The sequence below is a fragment of the Schistocerca cancellata genome, chromosome 8 (assembly GCF_023864275.1).
Source record: "Schistocerca cancellata isolate TAMUIC-IGC-003103 chromosome 8, iqSchCanc2.1, whole genome shotgun sequence".
Lineage (NCBI taxonomy): Eukaryota > Metazoa > Arthropoda > Insecta > Orthoptera > Acrididae > Schistocerca > Schistocerca cancellata.
In genome coordinates, this window is record NC_064633.1 from 194,648,734 (window position 1) to 194,662,587 (window position 13,854).

A 13,854-nucleotide genomic window follows, 5' to 3' on the forward strand; every position below is an offset into this window, starting at 1 on the left:
TCGTTTATATACACTCCTGGAAATTGAAATAAGAACACCGTGAATTCATTGTCCCAGGAAGGGGAAACTTTATTGACACATTCCTGGGGTCAGATACATCACATGATCACACTGACAGAACCACAGGCACATAGACACAGGCAACAGAGCATGCACAATGTCGGCACTAGTACAGTGTATATCCACCTTTCGCAGCAATGCAGGCTGCTATTCTCCCATGGAGACGATCGTAGAGATGCTGGATGTAGTCCTGTGGAACGGCTTGCCATGCCATTTCCACCTGGCGCCTCAGTTGGACCAGCGTTCGTGCTGGACGTGCAGACCGCGTGAGACGACGCTTCATCCAGTCCCAAACATGCTCAATGGGGGACAGATCCGGAGATCTTGCTGGCCAGGGTAGTTGACTTACACCTTCTAGAGCACGTTGGGTGGCACGGGATACATGCGGACGTGCATTGTCCTGTTGGAACAGCAAGTTCCCTTGCCGGTCTAGGAATGGTAGAACGATTGGTTCGATGACGGTTTGGATGTACCGTGCACTATTCAGTGTCCCCTCGACGATCACCAGTGGTGTACGGCCAGTGTAGGAGATCGCTCCCCACACCATGATGCCGGGTGTTGGCCCTGTGTGCCTCGGTCGTATGCAGTCCTGATTGTGGCGCTCACCTGCACGGCGCCAAACACGCATACGACCATCATTGGCACCAAGGCAGAAGCGACTCTCATCGCTGAAGACGACACGTCTCCATTCGTCCCTCCATTCACGCCTGTCGCGACACCACTGGAGGCGGGCTGCACGATGTTGGGGCGTGAGCGGAAGACGGCCTAACGGTGTGCGGGACCGTAGCCCAGCTTCATGGAGACGGTTGCGAATGGTCCTCGCCGATACCCCAGGAGCAACAGTGTCCCTAATTTGCTGGGAAGTGGCGGTGCGGTCCCCTACGGCACTGCGTAGGATCCTACGGTCTTGGCGTGCATCCGTGCGTCGCTGCGGTCCGGTCCCAGGTCGACGGGCACGTGCACCTTCCGCCGACCACTGGCGACAACATCGATGTACTGTGGAGACCTCACGCCCCACGTGTTGAGCAATTCGGCGGTACGTCCACCCGGCCTCCCGCATGCCCACTATACGCCCTCGCTCAAAGTCCGTCAACTGCACATACGGTTCACGTCCACGCTGTCGCGGCATGCTACCAGTGTTAAAGACTGCGATGGAGCTCCGTATGCCACGGCAAACTGGCTGACACTGACGGCGGCGGTGCACAAATGCTGCGCAGCTAGCGCCATTCGACGGCCAACACCGCGGTTCCTGGTGTGTCCGCTGTGCCGTGCGTGTGATCATTGCTTGTACAGCCCTCTCGCAGTGTCCGGAGCAAGTATGGTGGGTCTGACACACCGGTGTCAATGTGTTCTTTTTTCCATTTCCAGGAGTGTAGATAAGGAACAGCAAAGGGCCTATAACACCACCTTGTGGAACGCCAGAAATCACTTCTGTTTTACTCGATGACTTTCCATCAATTACTACGAACTGTGATCTCTCTGACAGTAAATGACAAATCCAGTCACATAACTGAGACGATATTCCATAAGCACGCAATTTCACTACGAGCCGCTTGTGTGGTACAATGTCAAAAGCCTTCCGGAAATCCAGAAATATGGTATCAGTTTGAAATCCCTTGTCAATAGCACTCAACACTTCATTTGAATGAAGAGCTAGTTGTGTTTCACAATAACGATGGCCGGCCGCGGTGGCCGAGCGGTTCTAGGCGCTTCAGTCCGGAACCGCGCGACTGCTACTGTCGCAGGTTCGAATCCTGCCTCGGGCATGGATGTGTGTGCTGTCCTTAGGTTAATTAGGTTTAAGTAGTTCTAAGTTCTAGGGGACTGATGACCTCAGATGTTAAGTCCCATAGTGGTCAGAGCCATTTGAACCATTTGAACAATAACGATGTTTTCTAAACCATGTTGACTGTGTAATTCATAATGTTCGAACACAATATATGTTCTAAAATCCTGCTGCATATCGACGTTAACGACACGGGCCTGTAATTTAGTGGATTACTCCTACTACCTTTCTTGAATATCGGTGTGACCTGTGCAACTTTCCAGTATTTGAGTACGGATCTTTCGTCGGGCGAGCGGTTGTATATGATTGTTAACGATGAAGCTAATGCATAAGCAAACTGCGAAAAGAACCTAATTGGAACACAGTCTGGACCAGAAGACTTGCTTTTATTAAGTGATTTAAGTAGCTTCACTACTTCGAGGATGTTTACTTCTACGTTACTCATGTTGGCAGCTGTTCTCGATTACTGTACGTTACTGTGATCGGTGCAAATTCTTAACAGGTTTCTAGGTCACGTTCACTTCCTTCCAAATCCCTATCGAGATCAACTAGTGACTCACCTTAATCTATATCTATACCCAAAAAATATCCTTACGGTGTGTGGCGGAGGGAACTTGGTTTACCATCGTCACTTCCCCCTTTTCCTCTTCCAGTCTATAATGGCCTTCGGTGTGAACTCGAAGCTCATTATTTTTACCTTCACGGTCTTTTCGCGAGATATACGTAGGAGGGAACAATTTATTGGTTGCCTCTTCTAGCAACCTACGCTCTCGATAGTTTAACCATAAACAGCTCCGTGACAGAGAACACTTCTCTTTGCAGCGTCTGCCACTCGAGTTGGCTGAGCATTTCCGTGACGCTTTCGGGCTTACTGCGGGTCTTCCTTGTATCTTCCGCATTTCCTCTAGCAGTCCTACCTGGTACAGATCTCAGGCCGATGAAAAGTATTCAAGTGTCGGTCGAACGGGGGCTTTGTAAACTACTTCCTTTGTGGGTGGACTACTCTTACAGAAATTCTTCCAATGAATCTCTCTCTGGTATCCATCTATGATTAGTTGTATGTCATAATTCCACATTAACTCACTCCTTACACATATTCCTAGATATTTTACGTATGTGACTCGTTGCGGTGATTTTTCAACAATCGTGCAATGATACGATAATGGCCTATTTATGAGCAATACTTTACATTTGTTTAAGCTGAGGCTGAAATGCCAATCCCTGCACCAAACACCAATCCAATCCTCTCCAGGTCTTCCTGCAGCATGCTGCAATTTTGTAGCATTGTGACTTCTCTGTATACAACATAATCATTCGCAAAAAGCCTTATAGAAACCCGACGTTATCTATATATATAGGGCTATTACAAATGATTGAAGCGATTTCATAAATTCACTGTAGCTCCATTCATTGACATATGGTCACGACACACTACAGATACGTAGAAAAACTCATAAAGTTTTGTTCGGCTGAAGCCGCACTTCAGGTTTCTGCCGCCAGAGCGCTCGAGAGCGCAGTGAGACAAAATGGCGACAGGAGCCGAGAAAGCGTATGTCGTGCTTAAAATACACTCACATCAGTCAGTCATAACAGTGCAACGACACTTCAGGACGTAGTTCAACAAAGATCCACCAACTGCTAACTCCGTTCGGCGATGGTATGCGCAGTTTAAAGCTTCTGGATGCCTCTGTAAGGGGAAATCAACGGGTCGGCCTGCAGTGAGCGAAGCAACGGTTGAACGCGTGCGGGCAAGTTTCACGCGTAGCCCGCGGAAGCCGACGAATAAAGCAAGCAGGGAGCTAAACGTACCACAGCCGACGGTTTGGAAAATCTTACGGAAAAGGCTAAAGCAGAAGCCTTACCGTTTACAATTGCTACAAGCCCTGACACCCGATGACAAAGTCAAACGCTTTGAATTTTCGGCGCGGTTGCCACAGCTCATGGAAGAGGATGCGTTCAGTGCGAAACTTGTTTTCAGTGATGAAGCAACAATTTTTTCTTAATGGTGAAGTGAACAGACACAATGTGCGAATCTGGGCGGTAGAGAATTCTCACGCATTCGTGCAGCAAATTCGCAATTCACCAGAAGTTAACGTGTTTTGTGCAATCTCACGGTTTAAAGTTTACGGCCCCTTTTTCTTCTGCAAAAAAAACGTTACAGGACACGTGTATCTGGACATGCTGGAAAATTGGCTCATGCCACAACTGGAGACCGACAGCGCCGACTTCGTCTTTCAACAGGATGGTGCTCCACCGCACTTCCATCATGATGTCCGGCATTTCTTAAACAGGAGATTGGAAAACCGATGGATCGGTCGTGGTGGAGATCATGATCAGCAATTCATGTCATGGCCTCCACGCTCTCCTGACTTAACCCCATGCGATTTCTTTCTGTGGTTCTGTGGAGTTATGTGAAAGATTCAGTGTTTAAACCTACTCTGCCAAGAAAAGTGCCAGAACTGCGAGCTCTCATCAACGATGCTTTCGAACTCGTTGATGGGGACATGCTGTGCCGAGTGTGGGAGGAACTTGATAATCGGCTTGATGTCTGCCGAATCACTAAAGGGGCACATATCGAACATTTGTGAATGCCTAAAAAAACTTTTTGAGTTTTTCTATGTGTGTGCAAAGCATTGTGAAAATATCTCAAATAATAAAGTTATTGTAGAGCTGTGAAATCGCTTCAATCATTTGTAATAACCCTATATATATATATATATATATATATATATATATATATATATATATATAGTATGTTAACCGAGGACCTAGAAACGACGGAGAGGCTCCGTCCCCACCGCGGCCGCAGTGGTCCACAACCCCACGACGACTACCGCAGTCCACTTCACCTCTCCGCTGCCCCACACCGAACCCAGGGTTATTGTGCGGTTCGGCCCCCGGTGGACCCCCCAGGGAACGTCTCACACCAGACGATTGTAACCCCTATGTTTTCGTGGTAGAGTAGTGGTGGTGTATGCGTATGTGGAGAACTTGTTTGTGCAGCAATCGCCGACATAGTGTTGCTGAGGCGGAATAAGAGGAACCAGCTCGCATTCGCCGAGACAGATGGGAAACCGCCTAAAAACCTTCCACACACTGACTGGATCACCGGACCTCAACACAAGTCCGCCGGGCGGATTCGTGTTGGGGACCAGGCGCTTCTTCCCAATCTGGAAAGCCGTGCATTCGTGCATTAGACCGCACGGGCAGGCAATATATATATATATATATATATATATATATATATATATATATATATATACTATTGGTGCGTAAGTTAGTAGCGTTTTTCCCATGCATCTTGTTACTCCAGTTGCTGTGGGTTTGTTTGCAGATTGTAATTTTTCATTTGTAGTTCACTGTTGCTATCTGAGTTTATGTATTGTCATTTTTTTCTTAAAAGACATCATAGTCGCCGTTGACTGTATGAAATATTTATTATTACGATTTTAACTAACACTGCAAAAATTACCTGAACATAAAAAATACAAAAATGAATCACGGGGTGTATATACATAATTAAACAAATATTTCATTAAGATAGTAGCGTAATTATCGAAATTGGGGAGAAATGTACATAACTTACATTCTGTCAGAATATAAGACTACATATCGTCCTCAAAATACAGCCTTTTGACTGCGAGAGTCCCACAAGATCCGAAGAGTACGACACTTATTACATCGTAAAATGTTGTTAAATATGTGCTGTATTGTCAATGTTACCATCGATCTAATAATCTATCACAAATAAAAGCACATGTGCACTGACAACATGTGGAGCTAAGTCTGTTGGCGCGAAAATACATTTACTAAAGATAGTGCCTGTGCACGTAGCAAAGATAGTGCACACCAATGATATACATCTTGTAAGCTTTATATCGTAAAGTATTTTCATCTGTCGACATCATACAGCTTTCTAAATAGTGCTATGATTGTAAGGGGCAGTAGGATAGGATGGGAATATTTATTTATAACATAATATAGGGCAATACATGTGTTATCTGTTAATAAGCTCTCACATTGACTTAAGTGATCGTCCTTTGGAGATAATGAGTGGAGCTGTGGAGGCTAGAAAATGGAGTGCCAAGTGGAGAAATCGAAACTTTTCCGATATATTCTCTGTTTGAGATCAATAAAAGGATGACAGCAGGGGAGGCAGCCAGAAACATCTGCGCAGAAAAATAGGTTTGTCGTTTTCAGGAGGATCGTTTTGACATTAGTGACTCTCCACGTTCAGGGAGACTTTCCGGGTTTGATGAAGATCTAAATGTATTAATGCACAATGATCCGCGTCAATGTATTCGAAAATTGGCAAATGTAACGAACTGTGATCATTCCATCATCGTGTGACATTTCCGCGCAGGGGCAAGGTTCAAAAATAGTGTATATGGGTACCGCATGCTCTAAGCCACAATCATAAAAATCAGTGCCCAGTCGTCATCGATTGACTCGTGAACAACACCGAGCATTCCTATCCTTCGTCGTTACTGGTGACTAGAAATGGTGTTTTCATACTAACATCAGGAAAATAAAGGAATGGTTGAATCCAAACAAAGAAGCAGCTCCCCGCACAAAGACCTGCGTGCAACCAGAAAACATAATGTTATGCTTCTGGTGGAAAGCGACGGCGTGCTGTGGAGTTGCTTCCCCAAGGTGTGACATCATTGCTGACATTTACTGTCAACAACTGAGACGTACTGCAGACACAGTTCAAGAACAACGACCGGGAAGGCTCTGTGACGTGATACTGCTCCACTATAACTCCAGCCCGCATTCTAATAAACTGTCAAAAAACACTATACAGGAGTTTGGTTGGGAAGTCACTCCGCAACCAGCTTAGTCACCTGATATTGCGCCCTCAGTTTCCATCTTTTCCGCTCTCTAAGGAACAACCTTCAAGGAGCTTGCTTTCCGGGTGGAAATGTGCTCCGAACATAGTTCGACGAGTTCTTTGTCAAAAACCACCTAGTTTCTACAGTCACAGAATCTAAAAGTTTCGAAAGCGTTGACAGACTATTGTAAATAGTTACGAAGAATGTATTTTTGATGACTAAAGTCTGTTATGTTTATTAGTCGTGTTTATTAAACACAGGGCTGCCCATAAATCCGTAAGAGTACAAGGGAGTGGAGATCTCTTCCGAACAGCACGTTGTAAGGCATCCCAGATAAGCTCAAGCGGAAGTGTTTAAACTCAGAATAGTGTTTCTGGAGCCACTCTGTAACAATTCTAGACGTATGGGGTGTCGCAATGTCCTGCTGGAATTGCCCAAGTCCGTCGGAATGAACAATGGACATGAATGGATGCAGGTGATGAGACAGGATGCTTACGTACCTGTCACCTGTCAGAGTCGTATCTAGATGTTTCAGGGGTCCCATATCACTCGAACTGCACACGCCCCACTCCATTACAGAGCCTCCACCAGCCTGAACAGTCCCCTGCTGACATACAGAGACCATAACTTCATGGGGTTGTCTCCATACCCGTATACATCCATCCACTAATTACAATTTGAAACGAGACTCGTCCGACATGGCAACATGTTTCCAGCCATCAACAGTCCAATGCCGGTGTTGTCGAGCCCAGGAGAAGCGTAAAGCTTCACTTGTTGATGGCCCAGCATTGAAATCTGCAGCAATCTGCGGAAGGGTTGCACTCCTATCACGTTGAACGAGTCTTTGCAGTCGTGTTTAGTCCCGATCTTGTAGGATCTTTTTCCGGCCGCAGCGATGTCGGAGATTTGATGTTCTATCGGACTGCTGATGTTCACGGTACACTCGTGAAATGGTCGTACGGGAAAATCCCCACATCGCTACCTCGGAGATGCTGTGTCCCATCGCTAGTGCGCCGACTATAACACACGTTCAAACACACTTCAATCTGGATAACGTGCCATTGTAGCAGCAGTAACCGATCTAACTGTGCCAGACGTTGTCTTGTATAGGCGTTGCCGCCCGCGGCGCCATATCCTGCCTGTTTACATAGCTCTGTATTTGAATACGCATGCCTATACCAGTGTGTTTGGCGCTTCAGTGTATGACAGGTACAAATATAGTTGTGTGTCCGCAGGCGCTGGACCTCTGGATGGCCGGCTGCATGGTGTTCGTTTTCGCGGCGCTGGGCGAGTTCGTCGTGGTGAAGGTGTTGGAGGTCCGCTACCAGCGAGAGAAGTCCCACCGCGGCGTCAACCTGCCACGCCTGCTGCCCATGGTATGTACGCCAACACCTGCGCTTCCTACAACATAACAGAGCGCGGCAGCGCAGTGGATATCACACTGTGGATGGCGGACTGTTCTAACTCGCGTCCAGCTGCCCAGATTTAGGTTTTCCGTGATTTCCCTTACTCGATCCATGTTAAACACAAATTTCCTTCCTTCCTGCAGCATACTCCGGTCTCCCTGATACACTCACGATTAATCGCTCTACATTTTTCCATGAACATATCATTAAATGAGGCGCTGACAACTGTAAGGGCCTAAAGTAGGGACGTCCAAAAATATCGATATATCAAAATGTTGATTCTAGCAGTACAAAAACGATACAAGTCGCTTGTATGTAATTAATCGTAATTTCAGTCAATAGATATTAAATATCGAATGTGATATATTTCATTGTCTGTGTTTCCTTGACTCATAGACACTACGAGGGGCGTTTGAAAAGTCCATGCAAAGTCCGAGAGATGGCACCACCGGCGTGTATCGAGATCATGTTTAGTTGGTAGCAAGTTTCAGCAATATTGGTCTATTTCTTTGTTTTTGGCATCCGTGTGAGTCAAGGAAGTCGAGTGATTGTCAAAAAATGGACGACAAAGAAATTCGTGTGGTGATTAAACATTACTTTATGTAAGGCAAAACGCCTCAGGAGACTAAAGAGAAGCTTGATGAACATTACGGTGACTCTACACTTTCGATTAGAACATTTTATAACTGGTTTCAAAATTTTCGGAATGGCCATATGGGCACAAGTGATTCTGAACGTTCCGGACGCCCTGTGGAGGTTACGACTCCATAAATCATTTATAAAATCCATGATATGGTGATGGATGACAGAAGAGATAAGGTGCGTGACATTGCTAGTGCCATGGGCATCTCGAATAAACGGGTACGTAATATTTTGCATAAACATTTGGACATGAGAAAGCATCCGCAAGATGGCGACCGCGAATGCTCACACTTGACCAAAAAGGAAATCGTGTGAAGTGTTGCAAGGAAGGGTTGCAGCTGTTCAGGAAGAATCCGCAGGACTTTAAGCGTCGTTTCGTCACTGTGGATGAAACATGCATACATTACTATACTCCTGAGACCAAACAACAATCTAAACAATGGGTTACCAAGGGAGAATCTGCACCAAAAAAGGCGAAGACAGTCCTTCGGCTGGAAAGGTTATGGTGACTGTCTTTTGGGATTCGTAAGGGATAATCTTCATCGACTACGTGCAAAAGGGGAAAACTATTACAGGTAAATATTATTCCCCGTTATTGGACCGTTTGAAAACCGAGCTGCAAGAAAGACCCCGGCAATTTGACCGCAAAAAAGTTCTTTTCCATCACAACAATGCACCAGCACACACCTCAGCAGTTGTGGTCACAAAATTAATGGAAGTAGGATTCCAACTCGTTTCACATCCCCCCTGTTTTCCGGACTTGGCTCCCCCGGACTACTATTTGTTCCCAAATTTGAAGTAATGGCTGGCAGCACAAAGATTTTATTCAAACGAGGAAGTGATTGCAGCAACTAATAGTTATTTTGCAGGCTTGGACAATTCCTATTATTCGGAAGGGGTCAAAATATTATAACAGCGTTGGACGAAGTGTATAAGTCTAAAAGGAGACTATATAAATCTAAAAGGAGACTGTGTCGAAAAATAAAAAAAGTTTCCCCAAACACTTAAGTTGTTTTTATTTTTGCATGGACTTTTCAAACGCCCCTTGTATATTTCTCATCGGCAGATTTCTAGCCCATTCCACCTACTAACAACCTTTGCACTCCTACAGTAAATGCCTTACGTGGACTTAATTGAATTTGATATTCAGTACTATAAATTAGCACCAGACTTGAACAAGAATGTATCTGTACTGCATATCCAGGACAGTTTGTTACTTCCGTGCGTCATTTCTGCCATTGCAAATGATAGGTACAAGGTGCAAAACGAACACGTTTGGTGACAGCACTGTATAAGAATGTTGGAAATTACCACCCCCTGCTCTAATCCATGAGGCAGAATGTGCCCTTTCCCTACCCCCTAAGTTCCTGGATCAAGAAAAGATAAACGTACTGTAAAAGTAACGTAGACTCGGCACAAAAGTCATACACATTACTGAACTGATATTTAATGGATTATGGACTCTTGTTAGATGATATGTTTATGCTGAGTACAATATTTTTGAGCAGAACACATATCAGAAATGTTTCACTTTCGAGACTTTTCTACCACGGGTGTGGGTCAAAAGTATCGATGTATCAAAATACTGATATTTCCGTCTCGATAACATCTATGTCTTACAAAAAAATCGATAAAATATATATCGACAGCTCGAAAAATTTTCCCAGTCTAAAACACACCGCCGTAGATTTTAAGATTAAAGCACGCTCCTGACATCTGTTGATCTTTTTGTGTACGAGTTCTGTGAGTGCTCTAACCCTATACTATATAATGAACATTTACTAAAAGCTGTTTCTCTGATATTCACTTCCATAAGGGCTAAAAGCACAAATTGTCACTGCTGTAGAAACGCTCACTGGCTACACTGACGTCGATCTACACACAAAAACTGAGCCTTCGTATGTCTGTGCTCCCAAAACTCGAAAGGTTGCCGGTCGACTGCTTCGGGATCTTTAACAGCGTTGCATATCAATATGTATATGTTTTTATGCATCTGTTTTTGAATATATGTAATTTACAAATAAATATGTAACATCTAAAGAGGAAATGTTGTTACCGATAATCTCTAAAATTCCTTCACCGATGTACCTCATATTTTTTCACAGTGCCATTATAGACGTTTGGAGACACATATAAACTGCCGGTGTATATTGTCGATAAATATAATACACACCTGGAAATTGAAATAAGAACACCGTGAATTCATTGTCCCAGGAAGGGGAAACTTTATTGACACATTCCTGGGGTCAGATACATCACATGATCACACTGACAGAACCACAGGCACATAGACACAGGCAACAGAGCATGCACAATGTCGGCACTAGTACAGTGTATATCCACCTTTCGCAGCAATGCAGGATGCTATTCTCCCATGGAGACGATCGTAGAGATGCTGGATGTAGTCCTGTGGAACGGCTTGCCATGCCATTTCCACCTGGCGCCTCAGTTGGACCAGCGTTCGTGCTGGACGTGCAGACCGCGTGAGACGACGCTTCATCCAGTCCCAAACATGCTCAATGGGGGACAGATCCGGAGATCTTGCTGGCCAGGGTAGTTGACTTACACCTTCTAGAGCACGTTGGGTGGCACGGGATACATGCGGACGTGCATTGTCCTGTTGGAACAGCAAGTTCCCTTGCCGGTCTAGGAATGGTATAACGATGGGTTCGATGACGGTTTGGATGTACCGTGCACTATTCAGTGTCCCCTCGACGATCACCAGTGGTGTACGGCCAGTGTAGGAGATCGCTCCCCACGCCATGATGCCGGGTGTTGGCCCTGTGTGCCTCGGTCGTATGCAGTCCTGATTGTGGCGCTCACCTGCACGGCGCCAAACACGCATACGACCATCATTGGCACCAAGGCAGAAGCGACTCTCATCGCTGAAGACGACACGTCTCCATTCGTCCCTCCATTCACGCCTGTCGCGACACCACTGGAGGCGGGCTGCACGATGTTGGGGCGTGAGCGGAAGACGGCCTAACGGTGTGCGGGACCGTAGCCCAGCTTCATGGAGACGGTTGCGAATGGTCCTCGCCGATACCCCAGGAGCAACAGTGTCCCTAATTTGCTGGGAAGTGGCGGTGCGGTCCCCTACGGCACTGCGTAGGATCCTACGGTCTTGGCGTGCATCCGTGCGTCGCTGCGGTCCGGTCCCAGGTCGACGGGCACGTGCACCTTCCGCCGACCACTGGCGACAACATCGATGTACTGTGGAGACCTCACGCCCCACGTGTTGAGCAATTCGGCGGTACGTCCACCCGGCCTCCCGCATGCCCACTATACGCCCTCGCTCAAAGTCCGTCAACTGCACATACGGTTCACGTCCACGCTGTCGCGGCATGCTACCAGTGTTAAAGACTGCGATGGAGCTCCGTATGCCACGGCAAACTGGCTGACACTGACGGCGGCGGTGCACAAATGCTGCGCAGCTAGCGCCATTCGACGGCCAACACCGCGGTTCCTGGTGTGTGCGCTGTGCCGTGCGTGTGATCATTGCTTGTACAGCCCTCTCGCAGTGTCCGGAGCAAGTATGGTGGGTCTGACACACCGGTGTCAATGTGTTCTTTTTGCCATTTCCAGGAGTGTATTACAAAAAAATCGATAAAATATATATCGAGAGCTCGAAAAATTTTCCCATCCCCAGTCTAAAACACACCGCCGTAGATTTTAAGATTAAAGCACGCTCCTGACATCTGTTGATCTTTTTGTGTACGAGTTCTGTGAGTGCTCTAAGCCTATACTATATAATGAACATTTACTAAAAGCTGTTTCTCTGATATTCACGTCCATAAGGGCCCAAAGCACAAATTGTCACTGCTGTAGAAACGCTCACTGGCTACACTGACGCCGATCTACACACAAAAACTGAGTCTTCGTATGTCTGTGCTCCCAAAACTCGAAAGGTTGCCGGACAGACTGCTTCGGAATCTTTACACAACGTTGCATATGAATATGTATATGTTTTTATGCATCTGTTTTGAATATATGTAATTTACAAATAAATATGTAACATCTAAAGAGGAGATGTTGTTACCGAAAATCTCGAAAATTCCTTCACCGATATATCTCATATTTTTACACAGTGCCATTACAGACGTTTGGACACACATATAAACTGCCGGTGTACATTGTCGATAAATATAATATATAAATACACGGTATATACTGTATAAGAAATAGAGGGGAAAAATTGTTACCAAGAATGTGGAAACGTTTTTGACACAGTTACTTTAAATTCTATATGATGCTCTAACAAATGTTTACATCTGTGTTAATTCCTAAGGGACCAAACTGCTGAGGTCATCGGTCCCTAGACTTCCACACTACTTAAACTAACTTATGCTAAGAACAACACATACAGACATGCCCGAGGGAGGACTCGAACCTCCGGCGGGAGGGGCCGCGCAATCCGTAACACAGCGTCTCAAACCACGCGACCTATCCGCGCGGCCACGATGCTCTAACGAACATTCAGACTGGCATTAGGCTACATATTTTTAATACATATAATATCGAAAATGTTATAAAGGGTAAACATTGATACCAAAAATTTCAAAAAGAACTTGAGCAATTTAATTCGAATTTTTACACATTGCTACGACAAACATTTCGACGAATATAGGATATATATATTTTTAATATTCATAGTGTATAAATATGCACTGAGCGCCAAAGAAACTGGTATAGGCACGCACATTCTTTATTTGTATGTCTGTATGTGTTGTTCTTAGCATAAGTTAGTTTAAGTAGTGTGTAAGTTTAGGGACCGATGACCTCAGCAGTTTGGTCCCTTAGGAATTCAAATAAAGAGATATGTAAACAGGCAGAATACGGCGCTATATAAGACAACAAGTGTCTGGCGCAGTTGTTAGATCGGTTACTGCTGCTACAATGGCACGTTATCTAGATTGAATTGAGTTTGAACGTGGTGTTATAGTCGGCGCATGAGCGATGGGACGCAGCATCTCCGAGGTAGCGATGAAGTGGGGATTTTCCTGTACGACCATTTCACGAGTGTACCGTGAATATCAGCAGTCCGATAAAACATCAAATCTCCAACGTCTCCGTGGCCGAAAAAAGATCCTGCAAGAACGGGACCAACGACGACTGAAGAGAATCGTTC

At 45.6% G+C, this 13,854-nt stretch overlaps 1 protein-coding gene across 3 annotated transcripts in view; it reads left to right on the plus strand.

Moving 5' to 3' along the window:
* Positions 1 to 13,854, plus strand: part of LOC126094631 (glycine receptor subunit alpha-3) — a 611,226-nt gene that overhangs the window by 533,515 nt on the left and 63,857 nt on the right. For all 3 annotated transcript variants that reach the window (XM_049909117.1, XM_049909118.1, XM_049909115.1), the window contains exon 9: positions 7,914 to 8,054. In XM_049909117.1, coding sequence (XP_049765074.1) covers positions 7,914 to 8,054 — 141 coding nt within the window. The remainder of the gene's footprint in view (positions 1 to 7,913; positions 8,055 to 13,854) is intronic.